Source organism: Pezoporus wallicus, unplaced genomic scaffold (assembly GCF_028554395.1).
Source record: "Pezoporus wallicus isolate ANWC-B61680 ecotype Strahan unplaced genomic scaffold, APGP_CSIRO_Pwel_v1 contig_6999, whole genome shotgun sequence".
Lineage (NCBI taxonomy): Eukaryota > Metazoa > Chordata > Aves > Psittaciformes > Psittacidae > Pezoporus > Pezoporus wallicus.
In genome coordinates, this window is record NW_026640180.1 from 2,187,182 (window position 1) to 2,205,969 (window position 18,788).

General features: G+C 37.0%; 1 protein-coding gene across 2 annotated transcripts in view; it reads left to right on the top strand.

Annotated features, from left to right (window-relative positions):
* Positions 1 to 18,788, top strand: part of GRID2 (glutamate ionotropic receptor delta type subunit 2) — a 914,338-nt gene that overhangs the window by 606,761 nt on the left and 288,789 nt on the right. For both annotated transcript variants that reach the window (XM_057417982.1, XM_057417981.1), the window contains exon 12: positions 14,037 to 14,175. In XM_057417982.1, coding sequence (XP_057273965.1) covers positions 14,037 to 14,175 — 139 coding nt within the window. The remainder of the gene's footprint in view (positions 1 to 14,036; positions 14,176 to 18,788) is intronic.

Below are 18,788 nucleotides of genomic sequence, written 5' to 3' on the forward strand. Positions count from 1 at the left end.
TGATCAAGACCAAATGAGACAAAAGGGAAAGTAGAATTGGATGTGTATAGCATCTGTCCATCCTTCTGTGTTCTTTCAAAAGCATCCTAAGGTGAATATTTTACTTGGAACAGTTTCTTTAATTGTTATGATTTTTAATAAGACTTTATACTACATTTGGGTAAAGAATGAATAAATTAGATTAATCAGTTTTGGTTGTAGGATTCCCCTGTGTATAATGTAGATTTAATTGAGGAAATGAGGAAGAACAATTTAGCCAGGAACTGAATGTTTCTTGCATGAAAAAGGACTGTAACCCACATTTTAATCTGCAAAGATGTTAAGAAGCAAGCTTTGCTTGTCCTGCTATTTGATTTTTCTGCAGAGAAGCTTATACTTAAATTGGCAATTTTGGCTGTTTAGGATAGGGAGGAAGTGAGAAACGAGTTTTAGCTTTATTAAAAATACTCCCCCTCTGTTTGGATGACAGCAATTTCACCTGCAAAAAGATCAGCCTTTTTCAGCAGAGGATATCCAAGGCACCAGATGAACATGGGTTTAGAGGGGAACCCATGGTAGTTTCCATTGCTCTTTTGGTCTGTGGGGAGCCCCTCCTCTGCAACAGCTGTGCCATGGCTGTATCCACCCATGAGGGCTGCTCTTTATAACACCAACTGGTGGGTAGGTGTCAGGAAAATTGCCTGCAAACTGTAAAGGCATGAGTAGCAAAGAGGGTTTGAAGCTGCTCAAGTCTCCCTTCTCCAGCTGTTTTTTATCTCAGACCTCTTGTAAGATTAAAATGTGTATAAAAGAAGTAGGCCAAATTTAATACTGAAAGGAAGCAAATAATGATACCAAATAATAGTTTAAGTTTACCATCCTGTTGATTTCCCCCATTGCTGCAATGAATGTCCATTCTCAGCAAATATGAGAGGCTGGGGTGGGGGGTATTTCTTTTTTCTTTTAGTCAGCTTCCCAGCATACAAATTATGGGGACTGCCTTCATCACAGCAGCATCGTGCGGTAGGAACCTTCTGTTGCTTAATTACTTTCCCACTGTCAACAGAGGGAGGAGAGATCATAAAGTAGGACTTTACCTTTTCAGTGCTTTTGAAGTTACTGAGATGTTATTTGGTTAAAAATCTGTGATACTTCGTCTACCAGACAAAAACTGATGTGAAGGAACATGTGTAGTTTTAACTGAAGACTGCTTCCCTCACACTAGGATAGAGTAAAGATAACAATGAAGGGGAAAGAGAAAGTCTTCTGCAAACAGGCTGCTAAGGAATGGTGATAATAAATCTGTTGAGTGGGAGTGTTCATTGTTCATGCTCAAATATACTTGCTAATAGAACATTTTTAGGTACAAGCATGTATTCTGTTCTTACAATACCCTCTTTCATTTCTACATCTATCCCCCAGGAGGAAAATCCTCACTATCCAATAAAGTCATCTTTTAAGTTGCTTTTCACTTCTAACAAATCTGAGTCAAGATCTTAAGCTGGGTGATAGCTGATTTGCAGTAAAAAACAGGTTATTCAACTTCCAGATGTAAGCATTTGTATTAGTGATTTTCATCAATAAATGACATTATAGCATTATTCTCAGTGGAACTTAAAAGGATGAGGGGATTTTTCTTTCCTCTGTTCTCTATGAACTGTCACAGTACTACTTTAGGTCATCTGAGTTTTAGAGATCACTTTGATAACAACATCACAGGATGTACCTGAAGTGGAATTTTAGTCTAAATCCTAAAATGTGTTATTTAGGAACGTAATGAGAACTCTTGCATTAGTGATGATTGAATTATGCGAGGTTAGGAGTTCATTGCAGAGGAGCACTCTGAAAATTAAAGGATAACAGGAATTAGTGACATGAAAACTGAGCTAATGTATCTGAGATGTCTGTGATTCACTTGCCTCTAAAGTAGTCAGGTACCACTCTGTGATGATGTATGCTTGGAGATCTTGCAAGAACAGATTTTTAAAGCATTTCATAATACTTTCAAAATACTTTCAAAATACTTTGAAAGCAAAAAACCTGTCTTTCAGTATGTGGTCTGTTTTTAAAAATTCCCTTCATTTCCAAAATCTGGCATCACAGAGTTACATAGATGTGAAAAAAAAATTAATAAATGATGGGAGATGATGGGGGAAGCTCCTGCCAAAAGACGCGGAGGCTTTACTGAAATTATTGTTTGTCCTTATGGTCTCACAGAATTGTCTTTTGTTTTGCTTGGTTCATAGTTGCTCAGTTTCAGCCAAAGGGGACTCTTTCTCCCTCTTGTTCATAATGTCCTCCCTGACAGGCGCTTAGCTAAAGCAGCATTCTAATACCTCATTAATGACATTGTTGAGTTTATTGTTAATTGTTTGTACAGATGGCCTGTTTTCAGTCCATTGTGCACAGTTCTTTTTGACATCCCAGAAGGTACTACATATTATGCTGTCAGTAGTCTATGGAAAGGCCACCACTATGTTACAGTTAGCTTCCTAGCTACTTATGAGTATGCACCACAGATGATAATTGTGGTTGATCATTTCAGGCATTAGAGCATTCATATCCAGACATTTGTAAAAGGGAGATTGGGTCTCAGCACCTCTGGAAATCTAATCGGAAGGTTGCCAGTGTTCAAGGTTAGTTATTCAGATTGGGTGCCAATATTCTCTAAAATAATAGTAAGCGTATATCATTTTGATGTATTCACAGTGGCTGCAAATAGTGCCTTTCTATGGGCATGCAATCAGGTGCAGTCTTAAATCTTATATCACAGTGCTGTAGAAGAGCATCCCTGGCAGCTTCTTGTGTTTGCTACCCGCGCACTTTGAGCTCTAGTCTGTGTTTGCCTCTGCCTGTGTGTGTGTTTGTAATTATATCATGTGAAATTATTGTCCTATGTTGTAAAAGTGGCAATAAAACATTATCTGGTCAGAGCTGCTTTTGAGCAAACAGCTGTTGGTAAAATTGCTAGGCTTATTGCACAATTATTTATCATTATGTAATTGAATGGTACTGTATTTGGTAACCCCAAAATTAAATTTGAAACCCTGCTGAGTCTTCTGATAAAACAGTGCATTTCAGCAGCATTAGCATGACAGATTTTGGCCAATTTATTCATTAGAGGTGCGCAGCAAGCCTCACAGTTCCAATCTGGTCATACTTAGAGCAATCAAAAGGTTTACTTTCAAATATCAAGACTTGCATGATATTTCAGCGTCTGGAAATGTGTAGTATAGGTATAGTAATGTTTAATCTAAGAACTCTCGGTAGACACCTCCATTTTCAAACTTCAGCTGCAGTCATTCTTTTGTAATGACAGCAGAAGAGAAAAATAAAATATACTTTTATGATACATTTTCCAGAACTTCTGGAAACACTGTCTCGCATAACTGGGTTGCACAAGTCACTACAGTGTATTGGCATTAAATTACTGCACACTATCATTTGTAACATTTTATCCGTGATGTACTTTGATTTGATTTTCAACTGAAAACCTCTTCTTTTGCTAATTCCACAGAAAGATGGAATTTGACCACAGCAAAGTTGCTGATATCTAAAATAAGTAATTTCTTTTGTGGGTCTAGGCTTAAAAGCTAGAAATTAATTCCTATAGCTCTTAAAGATTTATACTGTAAATACTATATGACAGAAATGCAAATCTGATTAAAGTATGTTGTTGAAGTACCACCGATACCAGAAGAAGCTAGACCACTGCCATTTGCTATTTGGTGGTATGACATGCTTCCCTTCCCATCTTTTACCCTCATTGTCACTGTTTCAGCAAGATGGGTGGAAAGAAACAACTTATTGTTGAGAAGGGAATTATAAATATACTATAACTAATATGTTATGCTAACATCATTTTAATCAGGTAATTATTAAAGGACTGTTTGGCCTTTAAGGACATTGATTTAATGGGAATTAATTTAATGATTGAACACTGTTTGTGTAACATTATCATTGCTAGTGATGCAGAAAATTGGAATCTCAGCTCAGCTGAAAAGAGGTTAGACTTTCCATTATCACATTAGATCCCCTTTCTTCTGGAATGCATTTATTATACTTTTTTTATACTTTCAGTATATATTTAAATGTTTGTGTTTTATCTAAAATTTCCTGAGTAGAAAAAATAAGTAAAAATGTTCATCATTGTACTGTTCTCATTTTTAATCAGAGGCTTGCATTTCTGTTTAATATAACCTTAAACAAAGTCCATTAAATTTGGGGTTTGACATGCTATTGCTTCTCCCATGAAGCAATTTTTCTCTGTTTTCATTTTCTGCTTTCTTCTCTCTGCAAACCTGATCATTAGGTTTAGGATGAATAGGGGTTTGGTTTATGGAATGGTTTTACAGCTATAAAAAGGCAGCTTTTAGAAGCAGTGGCAGAGCACAGTGTTATCTAGATTATTCTGAGGCTGAATCCTGCATTGTCTAGACATAATTTAGGAGTGATTTAAAAGAGGCTTTGACCCATTTGTTTTCAAAATGGAAATAGTGAACATTATAGAAAGCCTGTATTCAGTACCTGAGGGTTAAGACAGAGTTAAAGCTGACCTTTATAGATACAACTCCCATTTATCTAAACGGATGTTGTATCTGGCTGCCCTCCTTGATTTGCCCTTAGTAGTGCTATTGTCACAAATTATTTTTCAACTTTATAGAGCCTCTAACTACTGTTGTGTGCAAATTAGATCCAGGGAGAAAAGGAGGGCTCTGCATAAACAAGTGATTGGAAGCATGTAGTGAGTAGCTGTGTCTGACAGACTTCTGCAGATAGTTTAATTTTGAAACAAAATTTTAATCAAGGATGTCTATGACAGTTCCTGCTGTATCTTGGCAGAGTTTTACAAGGGAATCTGGTGGCCAGATGATTAGCTCTCTGTCACTAGATTGAAGTGGTTACAGTACAAACAGCAAGGTGAGAAGGCTTGGTGTTTAAAGACAGATAGAGAAATAATTTGACAATAGAAGTAGCAGAAACTCAGACTTACAAACAGTCTGTAGGTTGCTAACCCAACGGTGAGCCAGCACAGTAGTAGGCTGAAATGCTTTTCACCGGGTAGCACTACCCTTTCCCTTGGTGCTAGAGCATTTTCTAGCTCGAGAAAGGAGACTTTCAAAGAACAGGATCTGACGTTTCAAGCAAAATAATTTGTGAGTAGTCATTTAGGCCATCTTTTGGATATATCTGTTTGTCCATCAGGTTATGTGTCCAGATTTATCAGATGCGTACACTGGGCTGCAATTTGATGAGGGCTTAGTGGCAGTGCCCCTGGTCCTTGATTAGACCCAGCATTTGAAATCTCAGCATGGGTAATCTCTTCCTATTAATGAGGAAACAGCTGAGCAATGAGCCTTAGTATGAAAGCCAAATGCCAAAGGCACATCCAAACAGATGCACAGCAGTAGCAAATGGAGGATTTTCAGAGGGAGTCTGCAAGATATGAAATACAACTTTGAGGTGATTACTGGCCAGCAGTAACCAAGAGTAACAAAGTAGCATGGCAGTCTCAGGTTGGAGCTAGCTCATGTCTGCCCTCCTTGGGAGGAGGTTGGAGGGAGCCTAAATCTACCTGTACAAGGTTGTGCATATACCATCAGGTTAGCTGCCTTTCACAGTTGTTGATAAGGATCTATAAGAATCTATAAGAATGTATAAGATGCATTCAAAGTACTTTACAGATTTCAGATGACTGTGAGTGATTTGAAATAAGCCTGAAGGTGAAGAAAGATCATCTCAGATATTCTCCCTGTCACATAAAGGGGAGAAATAAATGAGGAGAGCTTTCTTTTGTGAATCATTGCTTCCCTTCTGGGAGGGCAATGAGGGCAGTTCTTCCCACCCAGCTGAAAGGAAACAATCTTCCAGAGAGCAAGCGTAATGAGATTAGTCAGGGGATCATTACAATAACAACAACAAATGAGAGAGAAGTGATTGTTTAGTTCAGAAGACATCAAAGGGGAAAAAAAAATTAATTAGGGCACCAAATGACAAAGTGAACACATTCTTTGATCGCCTATAGACCAGTACAAGGAATCTGAGTAATAAACAAGAATAGCTGGAATTGCTCACAAATATAGATTTGGTCTTTATGGTGTTACTGAAATCTTATAGGAACATATGACACTATGAAGTACTGAAAGACAGATGGTCAAGGTGGGCAAAAGGGGAAGAGTGTCACTATGTCAAAACGGCATTAGGTTTTAAGAGGTATTGAGAAAGATTAGATCTTGATTTCTTGTGGAACTGTGTGCTAATGGCTGGAGCACAAAATGAGATGGAAGTCAATGTCTGCTGCAGACCACCAAATCACACTGGAGTAGCAGATGATTGGCTTCTGTAGTGCATATCTGTAATGTGTAAGGGAAGATGTTAGATATAATAGGAGCATTTAGTCTGAATTATGTATGTTTCATGTCTCAGGCTGCCCAAGTTGAAGCATTTTGAATGCACATATAGAGCAGGAGGAAAGAGAAAGGAACATTAATGGCACCAAAGAGTTAGAAGCTACAAACTTCAAGAAGAATGCCATGGGGAGCAAGTGTACACAGAGGCAAGTCAGAATTGAGGACAACAGGGAGGACGGTTTTGAAAATGTTATTAGGAGCTAAAGAAACCTTAATGATAATGATTCATTAGGTGAAGGTGATACCATTCAAAATAGTTGTTCCAGTAAGGCAATTAATATTTCTCTTCTGTGTTTGTTAAAAGCAAGTTAAATACTTTTCATGTCAATAGCAACCCAAGAGAATGTTAAATGACAGTTTCTAACATCAGACATTTTCAAGGCAGCAAATCCAAACAAATTTCGCCCAAGCATTTTTAAAGAGCTTGTTAAGGAGCTTCCAGGACCTCTATTTCTAAATCTGACTCCTGGAGTCTTGTGCAGATTTTAGAAAGCTGACCAAAATATATTATGTAAAACCTAAAGACCAAACTAAACCTTCAATTCAAGTGTTTCTTCCATCTTAATATATGGATGCAACAAATTGAAAGACTTCACAAGCATAGACTTAACAGTTCCAAATGATATCACCATTAAAAAGTTTGATATTGAAGATACGTATTTATACAAACTATTAGTATTTCTTAAAATGAACAATAACAGTCCTTCTTGTCAAAATCATCCAGATGAGGAGGAGGAAGGCTGTAGAAATAACGGGAAAAAGGAAGCCAAAGCGTGTCCCTGGTAAGTGCAGCAGTGGCATACAGAAAAATGTTTTATGATGTATTGCTAAGAGCCACACCCAAGTCAGGGATTGAACAGTACCTAAAGACAGGTAATACTGCTAGAAGCTGATGACAGAGGATGTACAAGGAGATTTTCAGTATAGACAAAGACAGGGTAAGTCTGGTTTGTCCCTTAAGCACAGTGTTTGAAAGATAAAGGACTTGCTTTCAGAAGAAAGAATAGGCCAGCTATAAACACAGAAGAGCTCTAATACTGTTGGAGTAGGCATATGAAAGTATCTCCTCTATCAATTATATTCTAGGAAGATAGACATCAAAAAATTATCTAGTATTTCAGATTTTAAGATTAATGAATACCAACATTTCCATGAATTTACAATGGGTCCATTAAAATATTTTTATGGTAAACAGAAGAGAATATAAACATTTCTAAGCATTTAAACATTCTTAAATGTTTCAAATATCTTTTGAGGTGTTTTTTCTTTCTAATTTACTTCATGTTTATTTTTAGAAAACTAATGTGAAAATATCTTTACAATGAAACCCCACACTACACAAGTCTTCTACTATTTATAAAATAAATAAATAAATAGTTGCTTGATTTTTTGGCTTTTATGGAACCTTTTGTAATTACTTCAGAGAAAAAAAATGGTTCCACTCCAATCCTATTACTTCTAGTGAATGAAAAAAGCAATTCCTATAACTTATTACCTAATGTATTTGTAGTATTCTCACAGTACTAATAGTAATGGTAATAATAATACCTAGATACATTTTTCTCTCTTTAGGAAGTTAAGACCTGAAGAAATGTTTCATGTGTGATACAAAATACCTGAAAATCTCTCTTCATATGTAAGTTAAAAATAATTAAAAACAAACAAACAAAACATTAAAGAAAATAACAACAACAACAAAACACCTATGCTTTAATAAAGACAAAATGGTAGGGAGAAACAGGTGGCGTGGAGAATAAAAGCAATAGCTGGCTTTTGAGCTTGTACAGACCTTGTCCAGGGCTGCCAGCCCTGCCTCATGCTCAGTTCCTTCTCTATTCTCAAACCACTGCAATCTGCCAATATTTGCAAGGCTAGGGAATTCAACCTCTGATTTACAGGCTTATTTGAAAGGCATTACCAATTCAAGGGATTGTGTTTTCCTGTTGAAGGATACATGTCATGCTTGCTGTGGTCACTTCAGCACACAATGTAACCTTACAAACTCAGGTTATGACATGCCGGCTTGTATGTTATGGAAATTAATGTACTTTGCAATGTTTAAGAATGGAAAAGTATGGGTGAAAAAAAAGAAAAGAATATAAATTCATGGTAAGAGATTTTCTGAGAACTTGCAAACTGTATTTGTTTCACAGCAGGTAGAAATAGGTACAGGCTTCATTGACTGCGAAGTACTTTTTCTTGTCCTATACTGACTTGAACATTTCCAATTGAAAACAGGAAAAATGTTATATTATCAAGAAAGGTGTTAACAGAATAGTAGCAATAGCTAATGCCCTGAAAGATTCTGCCTTTCAAGAGCTCTGCTTTGCAGAGTTTTGTAAAGATAACAGAGCTCAGTCAAACTTTAGGTTTTGTTTCTTGTGGCAGAAATAGCTGAAATATAAAACGCCTTTGCCTCTTTGTTGATATAAGCTGCTCCCCTCACACCAACTCTCTATTAATGTCCTTTTAACAAAGAAAACATAAGACGTACATTGATCTAAACTGTTTGCAACAGAGTTCTACACTTTGTATTTGTGCAAATGGAAATTGCAGATGCACAGCATAATTGATGTGACTGTTCTAACAAGCTAAAGGCTAAACAGCAGCCAACTCTCGGTCCTTTGTGTTTTTTTCCAAAGGCCAATAATTCACTGACCGTGGACAGAATTTTTGCAAGAGAAAACAAAAACAAAGTCTGTCCCCAAATAACCCACCCTATTATTTCTTCACCTTCCTTTTCGAGACACAATTAAGATCTTTTCTTTTAAGTTTGACAGTCTTAGAGTTCCTCAACAAGACCATCACAATTAATATGTTTTTCACAATTCTCAAAATCATATGAGAAAAAAATCTAGCTAAAATTCCTTCTGCAGAAATTCAGCTCACTGCAGACCTCTAGCAGAAACTAATGCAGATTGAATGATTGAAATTTGACAAAGTTATTCACAACTGAGATACATTGATGGTAAGCATTGGTGACGAATAAAGTTTTGTCAGTAATGAAAACTTAGTCTTCGGTATTTCCAGGGCAGCTGTGGTTATCACAAATAGAAATTGCAAGCCATGATTCTTGTAGTTTCCTTCCTGTAGGAAAAGGGCAGAGCCTTCTCATCCAAGCCTGTCTTTCGCAGATGGAATAGTTGCAGCAGACTCCCAGTTCAGCTCTCAAATCTGCCCAGAAACCTCATTTAGTACGGTTTTCAAATTCAGGACATAGAATAATAGTTTATGGCTTTTCTCTCTGTGTTCAGTTGTTTTGAAAGTGTATTTCAATAATTAATCCTCAGGAGCCATTTTTTTTCTCAGTAATCAATTCCAAGTTTTCTCAGCATTGTAGGCTCTATGCTGCTGAGCTATTTGCTTTAGCAATAGTAAGAAAATTATTCTTGAGCTGTTAAGAAATTAATTTTATTTATAAATATTGTGCATTCCCAGTGAAGTTTTTAAATTTATATTAAATCAGAGCAAGACCTAATCTTACCCATTTACTGCCTAGATGACTAGTAACAAAAATTGCATTAGTTTTCAGCAAGATGGCTGTCACCAGGCTTGATCTCAGAAACGACAACTGTAGTTAAAACTTCTCCAAGAAACATTTCACCATTTCTTTTTGTCCATTAAAAAGTTTTTTTCCATTTCTATCTGAAACACTGTTATAGGTCTGGACTACACAGATGGAATTAACTTTAATTTAGTCCAGAATTATGGACTATATGTCCATAATTAGTCCAGAATTATATTTTACGAAGGTTTCACCAGGCTGTGGTCCTCAGTTTGCATGTTTTGCTCCTTTTCCTGTTATTTCATTCCTCCTTCTTACCTGTAATCCTCTCTTGTGATTTTTAACTTGAAGAAACCTTCAAATTTACTACTAACAAGGTATTACAAATCTGCATGGGAATCGTATAGGTTAACGTTTTATCTCCTAAGGTGGGTTTTTCCTGATATTTAGGTCTGTCGTAATTACATGTTATATTGTTTGCATTTTCAAGACAATGCCTTATTTTTCTTACCTTCTAATATTTAGCTTGAAGCACTTGGAAAGAAATAAGAATAAACAAAAATTCATAAGGTAAGTTGCAGTCTAAGCCTGTCATCTGATGTAGGCCAGCTTAAATGGGTCTAGGATTCATGAAGGAGAGCTGCACTAGATGAGAGTGGGAGTACTGAAAGTAATTTCTTTCACTGTCACTTCTACTGTAATTCAAGTCTTTCAGAAAACTCCCAATAAGATTGATTTTTGCTGGTTCGGTTTACTCTGGAAAATATCTTTTCCTTCCAATCAGAAAATTTGAAAGGCAGATTAGGTTTTTAAATTAGTGGTAGTACACATCAAAAGTGCCAGCTGAATTTTACTAGGAGCTGTACCCACAACATAGGTGATCGACAGGTAGTGGCATTTTGTGCCACATTATACCCTTCTGCCAGTGTGTTGGAAGGTCAAGTCTAAAGAATAATACAGCCTCTGTATTCATTTGAGGTCTGTCTCTCAAGAGGACAAAGCAACTCCAGGACTGATGAGTGTCTTCTCTGATTTCCATTAGTTTCATGAGTAAAGCTGAGTACTTTTAATGTGTTGCTCAGCATGCTACAACAATAGTGGTTTTAGTGTAACCACAACCAGCATGTTAAATTCCATTGACAAATTTTACTATTGGAATAAGGTGTCAAAGAACAGACTACTCTGGCCACCAACGTGTGTTTACGTGGCATCCGGTGCCTCCCTTTGCTGTTAGGGGTTATTAAACTGCAGCTATGATATGAAAGACAGTAGCCAGGAAAGGCTTGTTTCATCTTCTTGGCTTCCTCCGTCCTTGCATTGTGTGTCCTATGCATAGTCCCCCATAACTAGAATATTCTGTCATCCAAAAAGACGTCTGTGCACCTGAAACTTATACCAGATATTGGCAAGGAAAGCTCAGGCAGTTTTCCATGCATGTCCCTTCTGCATACTAATTTACGGTCAACGGTAGCGACTGTTAAGTCTGTTAAGTCTGTAGCTCTTTTTCATGGTAATGTTAATGAAAAACCATTGAACGTTGCTCTCCTGAATAACTTGGTACTCTTTGGCACTGAGAAAACATGTAAAATTGGACTGAGAGAAAACTCTGGAAAGTTTTATCCATTGAAACAAAATTGGGGGGAGTGAAGAGGTTTCTTAAGGTGAGCTGTCAGGGTGCAGTGAGTGTTTTAGCAAACAGTACAATAGAACAAGACTATATCACATTAAGTCTCCTAATAGATGCCAAAGAAATAATGCCATGGCACTAAGAGGTCTCCTTTGATTTTTCTTTCTTTCTTTCTTTCTTTGATTCTTTCACAGGAGAGGTGGAGTACACTGCCTGTACTGCTTAAAAATCATGATTCTATGCAGTTGCAGTGTCAGTTCTGCTTTAGAAATGGTGGTTTAAAAAGTGTCAGTGCAAACATTATGGAGTACAGGCAGGAGTGATTAATTATTTTGATACGCATTTTTCATGTACTTGAATGCAAGCATTGTACTTAAGCTTCATTTATTGACTGTTGATATGCAAGGCACAACTGTGAATTAGGAACAAGACTTCAGAGACACCTGGATGAAGTAAAAGCCCTTGGGATGACAAACATTTACGTTTTTTAAAGTCTATTGTTAATATATGCATTAAAAAAGAAAAGGTAGCAGTAAATACTGGGGATAACCTTACCAGTGTGGGAAAACTACGCTGTATGAACCGTAGGGGGATGCTGTGACTGGGGGGTCTGTGATGGCTTTCATGGTCACTTGTTGCAGATCATCCTAACTTGAAAAACAGAAAGCAGGTGTGTGACTTTCAGCTGTCCTCTCTTTTCTGACATTTCATTTAAATAAGAAAATGGGAGAATTAAATTTTACACATTAAGCTGAAACATGCAAATGCAAGGATGTCCGGGAGATTGTTGACTTCTTCTCTATCACTCTACCCATCTCAGTTCAATATGAAGATTATATGTAGGGATTGGCACCTGGAAGTTAAAAGGACCAACAGACTTTTCAGATAAATTGATATAGCTGTCTTCACTTTTAATTTTATTAAAATTCATTTTTAAATTAAGTATTCCAAAGATATTGCAAAAACTCTTATAAAGTAGAAATATTCTTTTAAAAATAATTTAAGATTTATGTAGGAGTGAAAACCACATCTTCAGATGTTGACACTAATATTCATCTTTGAAAGTCTTTATATTGGAATAATATCTCCTGATCTGACCAATAGATTATTTCAAAAAAATACATGGCATCTTAGGACTTAAATTTATTTCTGACTGAACAGGTCTAAAATAGATTCTGTCTTTGCAGTTCTTAAAAGGGAAAGGGTTTCAATACTTATATACAAAAAAAATGGAGTCAATTATTATTTCACATACAATACAACTCCACATCACTGAAGTAGGAAGAAAGCTTCAAATTTGTTTACTGTATGGTGATGCAGAGTTCCCAGTGCTTTGTTATAAGTAAGACAAACTTTGAACCAAACAATAAGGTGATCCTTCATATTCAAGCATTGATTAAATATCTAGTTTGTGTATATGATTGAAATTTACTTGTACTTGGAATAAGAATAATTGTAATTTACACCAACTTGCTGGGGAAACGTGGAGGAGTATTTGCATAAGTGAAATTCAGCACAGAATACTCAGATGATTGAATCCATAACAAACTGCTTTTGCTCGAATCCCAGATATTGTACCATTGTAAGATTTTGCATCTAAGAAAGCTACCTCAACAATAATGACATCTTTTCAAATTGCTGAGTACAGGGTGAGAGGAAAAGGGGTGAAGTTTTAAGCAGTTGACTGGGGGTGTTTGCTGCATTCACCTGTCCCCCACCTAGTTACTTGTAGCTGTGACAAAGCTTACACTGCAGACAAAATGGGTGGTTTTAGAACAATGAATTTTCCTTCATCTAAAAATCTGTTATTTGTATGTTTTCAACTGAAAGAGTTGTTTCAAAACTCTGAACTAGTGTGTTTTGGGAGCAGCAGTTTGAACAAAAAATAATGCTTTTCATGGCTTGCTAAACTTGGCTCTGGTCACGTAAGTGGTGATGTGCAGCTCCTCGTAGGTTTAATTACTGCTAATGTTTTGTTTAAATGGCAGTTGGATTTTTAAAGGAAAGCAACTATGGGAATACAAAACAATTTTGCATTCCTCAATACATGTGATTAGTTTTTTGCATGTCCAAGTTCACTTACAGTAAGTTGTACACATACACATACACTTCTCATGAGCATATGCCTGCCTACAGAACTGTGAAAAGTAATTATATTTCAATGGGGTTTTTCTAACTTTATGTTCCTTAGTTCACAAAAATTCTTAATTAATGTTTGTAGATAAAATCTCTGAGGAAAGAATGTTGTAAGAATTTACTTTTGCTGGTTTTGTTCTTATATCTTGAAGTCTATTTCCGTTACTGGACAGAACTGGCAGATGAATTGTGATTAACAGCACAATAGCAAAAGAAGTTAAATACAGCTGACACTGTGGACTTCAGTACTTTTCATTGCATAGAAAGTGTAGCTCCCTGTTGACCTTGAGGCCTAGTTCTCCAGAGCAAGGCATGAGCAATAAGGATCTGGGTTTCCTACTGCCAAATGAAAACTCTTGCTTTTCCTTCTTCCCCACAGGAGGAGAGGTTCCATACACAACCCTAGCAACCCGACTGATGATGGGAGCTTGGTGGCTTTTTGCATTGATTGTCATCTCCTCTTACACAGCAAACCTAGCAGCTTTCCTCACCATCACACGCATTGAGAACTCCATCCAGTAAGTTGATAAATGAGCTGAAGGAAAGGAGGGTGAACATATGTATGCTTATAGAGGGGTATATATGTTCTACTTAAGTGTGAGAAAAGGAAGAAATTTTTATCATCCTGACAGGTAGTTTGGAAGCTAAAAAAAGATAACAATATGCCATAGACTGCCAGTCTCCCTGGAGACACTTTGTCTATAGGATCAGAATTGTTGGCCTCTGGCAGATACTCTTCTGCGGCACTTGTACATTCATATGCATGCATATTTTGAAAGAAGCAATTGGGTTTGGGATAAGGGGTGTATCAGTACTTGAAATGGGAAAGTTGCGTGCTGTGTGTTTTCAGGTTATGCTTTCCTTTGAAATGCTTTGAAAATATACCCAAACCATAATACTTGCACACTGACACTTTAATGAGGAGGAGCTCAATGCTTCTTCAAGATATGGGGAATAGTCAGTCAAAGCTGAATTTTCCTTTTCTTGCCAAGGCAAAGATGTGTTAATAGCAACACACAATGAAAAATAACTTCTGGTCACTTTGCTCCTTCTGTTCCCAAGTGCTTTCTTACTACACTAATGGATCATATTGTTCTCTTTTTCCATCTATTGGTTCTTTTGCTTCATGCCTGCCTAACATGAATGTCCTTGTCTGGAGAACTGTTTTCCTGTCACTCCTTCTAGCCCTTTTTCCACATCATCTCATCTTTCTGTACCACAGGAACCTTTCTAGGTCTCCTACTCTTTCTCTCTCTACCCCTTTTTCTCCAGTCTCCTCTCAGCAAGCTGCGTGCTGACATCCTCATTCCTACTGCTCCAGTGACCTCCCCCACCCCTAAATCCTTTCTCCTGGGTAAAAGCAGAGATTATAAAATACAGTGAAACATTAGCTAATCAAGTACTTCAAGGGCTGGGCTCTCTAGTTCATAGAAGGTTTTTAATCTTGAGGCTACATATCCATGAAAGTGCATGCAAGTGACAAGGTTAGCCTTTCCCATAAATCCTTCTTTGCAAAAATGGTAGCATGACTTTAAAGAAGAGAAGTATGAGATTTTGTACATGCAAAATAAATAATTATGATATATTCAGTCATTCAGTTTGTCCTTACAAATATGAGCTATGCCTCTGCATCCTGCTTTGAAATTATGTCCCTTCTAGTTTTGAAGTAGTCCAGGAAAATGCTCAAAATACTGTGACAAATGTCTGAGTTGTATTATCATGTGTACAAAAGAATAAAATATACCCAAACTATAATTTAATACATCTCAGCTTTTTCTTGAAGTTTATTATGATGTCACCAGAAAACCCTCAGTGGAATTCTGATGTTATTATGTATAGTTGGGACTACATTGGTCTTTGTGCTGTATTATTTATGGCAAAGTCACTGGAAATGTTTTATTCAGTAGAAAATGTTGCAGCTGGAAAGCTCCTGGAATGAAAGAACAAAGACATTTTTCAGCAACACTTTCAGCTCAAAAATAGAGTAATTAGATGTGTTAAGTATCCATTAGGGAATGAAGTTACCCTAACTACAGTGGGAGTGTAAAACTTTAGTTTACAAAACTGCCAAAATTGGACCTCAAACCAGCACATAAGAGGGAGGCTGTTTGTTTACCATGCTGAATTACTGCAAACTGGGAAACATGAATAAGCAATAAAGAAAAAAGCTGATGCCTTTTTTTTCCTCTTTTTTTAACAGATCAGATTGTACCTTGGGGAGTTTTGAAGGCCAGAATGGAAATGAGTTTATGTAGTTACAGCTTTACTGCTTTACTAGCAGATTCTGCTTATAGTGCTATCCAGACAGGTTCAGAGAAGTCAGAAAAATGAAAGAAATTTAAGTCAGTGGGTTTGCACACGTGTAACAAGTAGTTAATTGGTTTTCATTTCCAATTTCTAGCTAGCATCAGATATTACAGTGTGTTGCTGAAGGCATGGTCCTTGTGATATCTTTTACAGAAGATAGGAGGATTCAAGTAGCCCACAGCACATTTCATTTCCATGAAACATTTTGGTAGTTACTGCATTTCGGTTTTTGGATGTGTAGCCAGAGCTCTTGCAGCTTGCTTTTCTTGACTGGTATGAATGTTGGGCCATTCATCCTAGTCAGTGTCTCAAGGTATCTAGAAGCCTGTTTTGAGAAGAAAAGCATAATAAGGTTTTGTTAGTGTGCTAGAGAGGACTAGTGAAATGCTTCCTTTCCCTATTAGTGTCTCCTAGTAGATCTTTGATGTATAACCTCTCTTGAAGTTGATGGCATTTGTTCTCTGCTTTACTGATTAATTTGGATCAAATTTCTACAATTTCTAATGAACTTAGAAGACTATTAGTCTCCTTTTGCAGACAAATTGCTACTATTCATAGCTTTGGGAGCTCAGCTTCTCATCTTCAGGCAGTGTCAGGAGTGGAGGCACTGAAGTCATGGAGTAGTTCCTAGATGCATCTTTTGTTCACACTTGCCCCACATTGCAGATGACATTTAAATCAAGACAGTCAGCATTTCAAATGACAAAACATTGTGGCAGCAAAGAAAGCATAACTTCTATGATCCTTAGATCTTTAGATCACTGTCTCAAATGCAACATGAATGAATAGTAATTAAGAGTGGCTTTTCTCAGTAAATGCAGATAAATTTGGAGGTCTTGAGCTAGCTCCAGCACGACCTCAGCAGCAATCTGCCCTTCCAGGTAACTCCCTCAACTTTGTATACTGGGCATGACGTGCTGTGGTATGGAATACCCCTTTGGTTAGTTTTCAGGTGTCCTGTCTATTCTTCCTCCCAGCTTCCTGTACACCTCCTCACTGGCAGAGCATGAGACTGAAAAGTCCTTGATCAGGGTAAGCAACAACTAAAACATCAACATGTTACCAGCATTGTTCTCAGACTAAAGCCAAAACACAGCACCGTATACCAGCTACTGGGAAGCAAATTAATGCCATCCCAGCTGAAACCAGGACACCATGATTCACTTGAAGTTATCATGACCCCAGGGCTCTAAAATGCTCAATAAAACTGACGAGTTTTCTGCAAGGATGGTTACACAAGAATGCAGTAATTGCAGTAGATATTTCCTTACACAGAAAATCAGAATGTTCTTAAACCTTTCCTTTAATCTGATTAAACCAGATCTTCAAACTGGCTAGCAAGCAGTATTACTAGATTTTGACACAGCTGTCACTGCCAACAGTCAAATCTCACTTAGTGTGCCCTGTTCCCTAAACCTGGCTGTGAATTAATCCTTCATGTCCTAGAAAAAAATGGGGGGGGGGGGGGGGGTGTGTCAGGAAGCATTGGAAAGCTCTATCTGAATTAGTCATAAATAAAGACTTGAATGTAAGCCATGACATCAGTTATTTTCTCCTAAAATTTAGTGACTACTTCATGCAGACAGTTTTGTGCAACAGCCAAGACTAACAACACAGCTAGCCTAAATCATTCTGTAATCCAGATCTACAGAGATACTTTGATGCCCAAGCCTCTGACCTCTGTGGTATTTAACCACCTAAAAAGTAATTTGGTTATTCCTTTATGGAGCTGACCTTCTGCTTTTCTACATTTTTTGTGTACTTTTTAAATGCTTTTGGCTGACATATAAGAAAAACATGTTACCAATTCTAAGCCTAGGATTTGAATTACAGAAGAGGGTATGCTTTGGGGAAAGAAACACATGCAACATATGTTTTTTTTTCATTTGAGTTGAAAGCAGAGATAATTTTTTAAATTATAAAGTCATTCATTTGTGCTAAGCCAGAAAATGAAAGTGACCTGACAACTGCTGCCTGAATAAGGTGTAGAATACTAAACAAAATCAACAAAGGCTGAAAAATACATGTATCTGTTAATAATTCATTCTCAATTGACTTAGTTCATCTTCAGAATAGCCCTTTATTGCAGTTAGTCTGTACAGGATAGTATTAGTATCATCTCAGTAACTGCAATGAGAAAAAAACTTAAAGACCAGACAACATTTTTGCCCACAGTGCTTCATGACTGATAACCAAAAATAAGGTGAACTGCTACTTGACTGCATGGTCGCTTCCTTAGAAGTAGGATTTGTCTATAGGCAAACTCATTTACAGGTATTTTATTCTATAACAATTTTTTTCAACTCTATCTTCTTTTTTTATTTTTAAACAACTTTTGTCATTCATTACCTTATTGCTTCAAAATTAGAAATTCAAAGAGGTAAATGTTTTAAAATGTGGGATTATAACTCTCTAACTCACGTTAGATGTGTGCTTTGCTTTGCAGGTGGTTACACTGAGATCAGTAAAACTATCACAAAATTAAATTCCCATCCAGTATGGATAACAGTGTCAGAAATTGGGCATCAACAGATACCCCATAGGAATTATCCAGCCTGACAAATACTTTATCCTTATTTTGAGATCTTGTGTGGCAGCTGTGTAGTGAGACTGGGTGATCTAGTGAGGCTGTGGGTTTATGTCTCCACTAAATGTATTTGTCTGAACAGAGAATGAGTTGTTTAATCCAGGAATAAAGGTACATCGAACAATGTGTAACCTACAAACCAGGCTGGAGGCAAAGCAGTTATAAAAATTCTTTCTGCTGGAAAGGAACCTCAATGGTTTAATAATTTTATTAGTTCTGTCAAGGTTTGTAATGTCT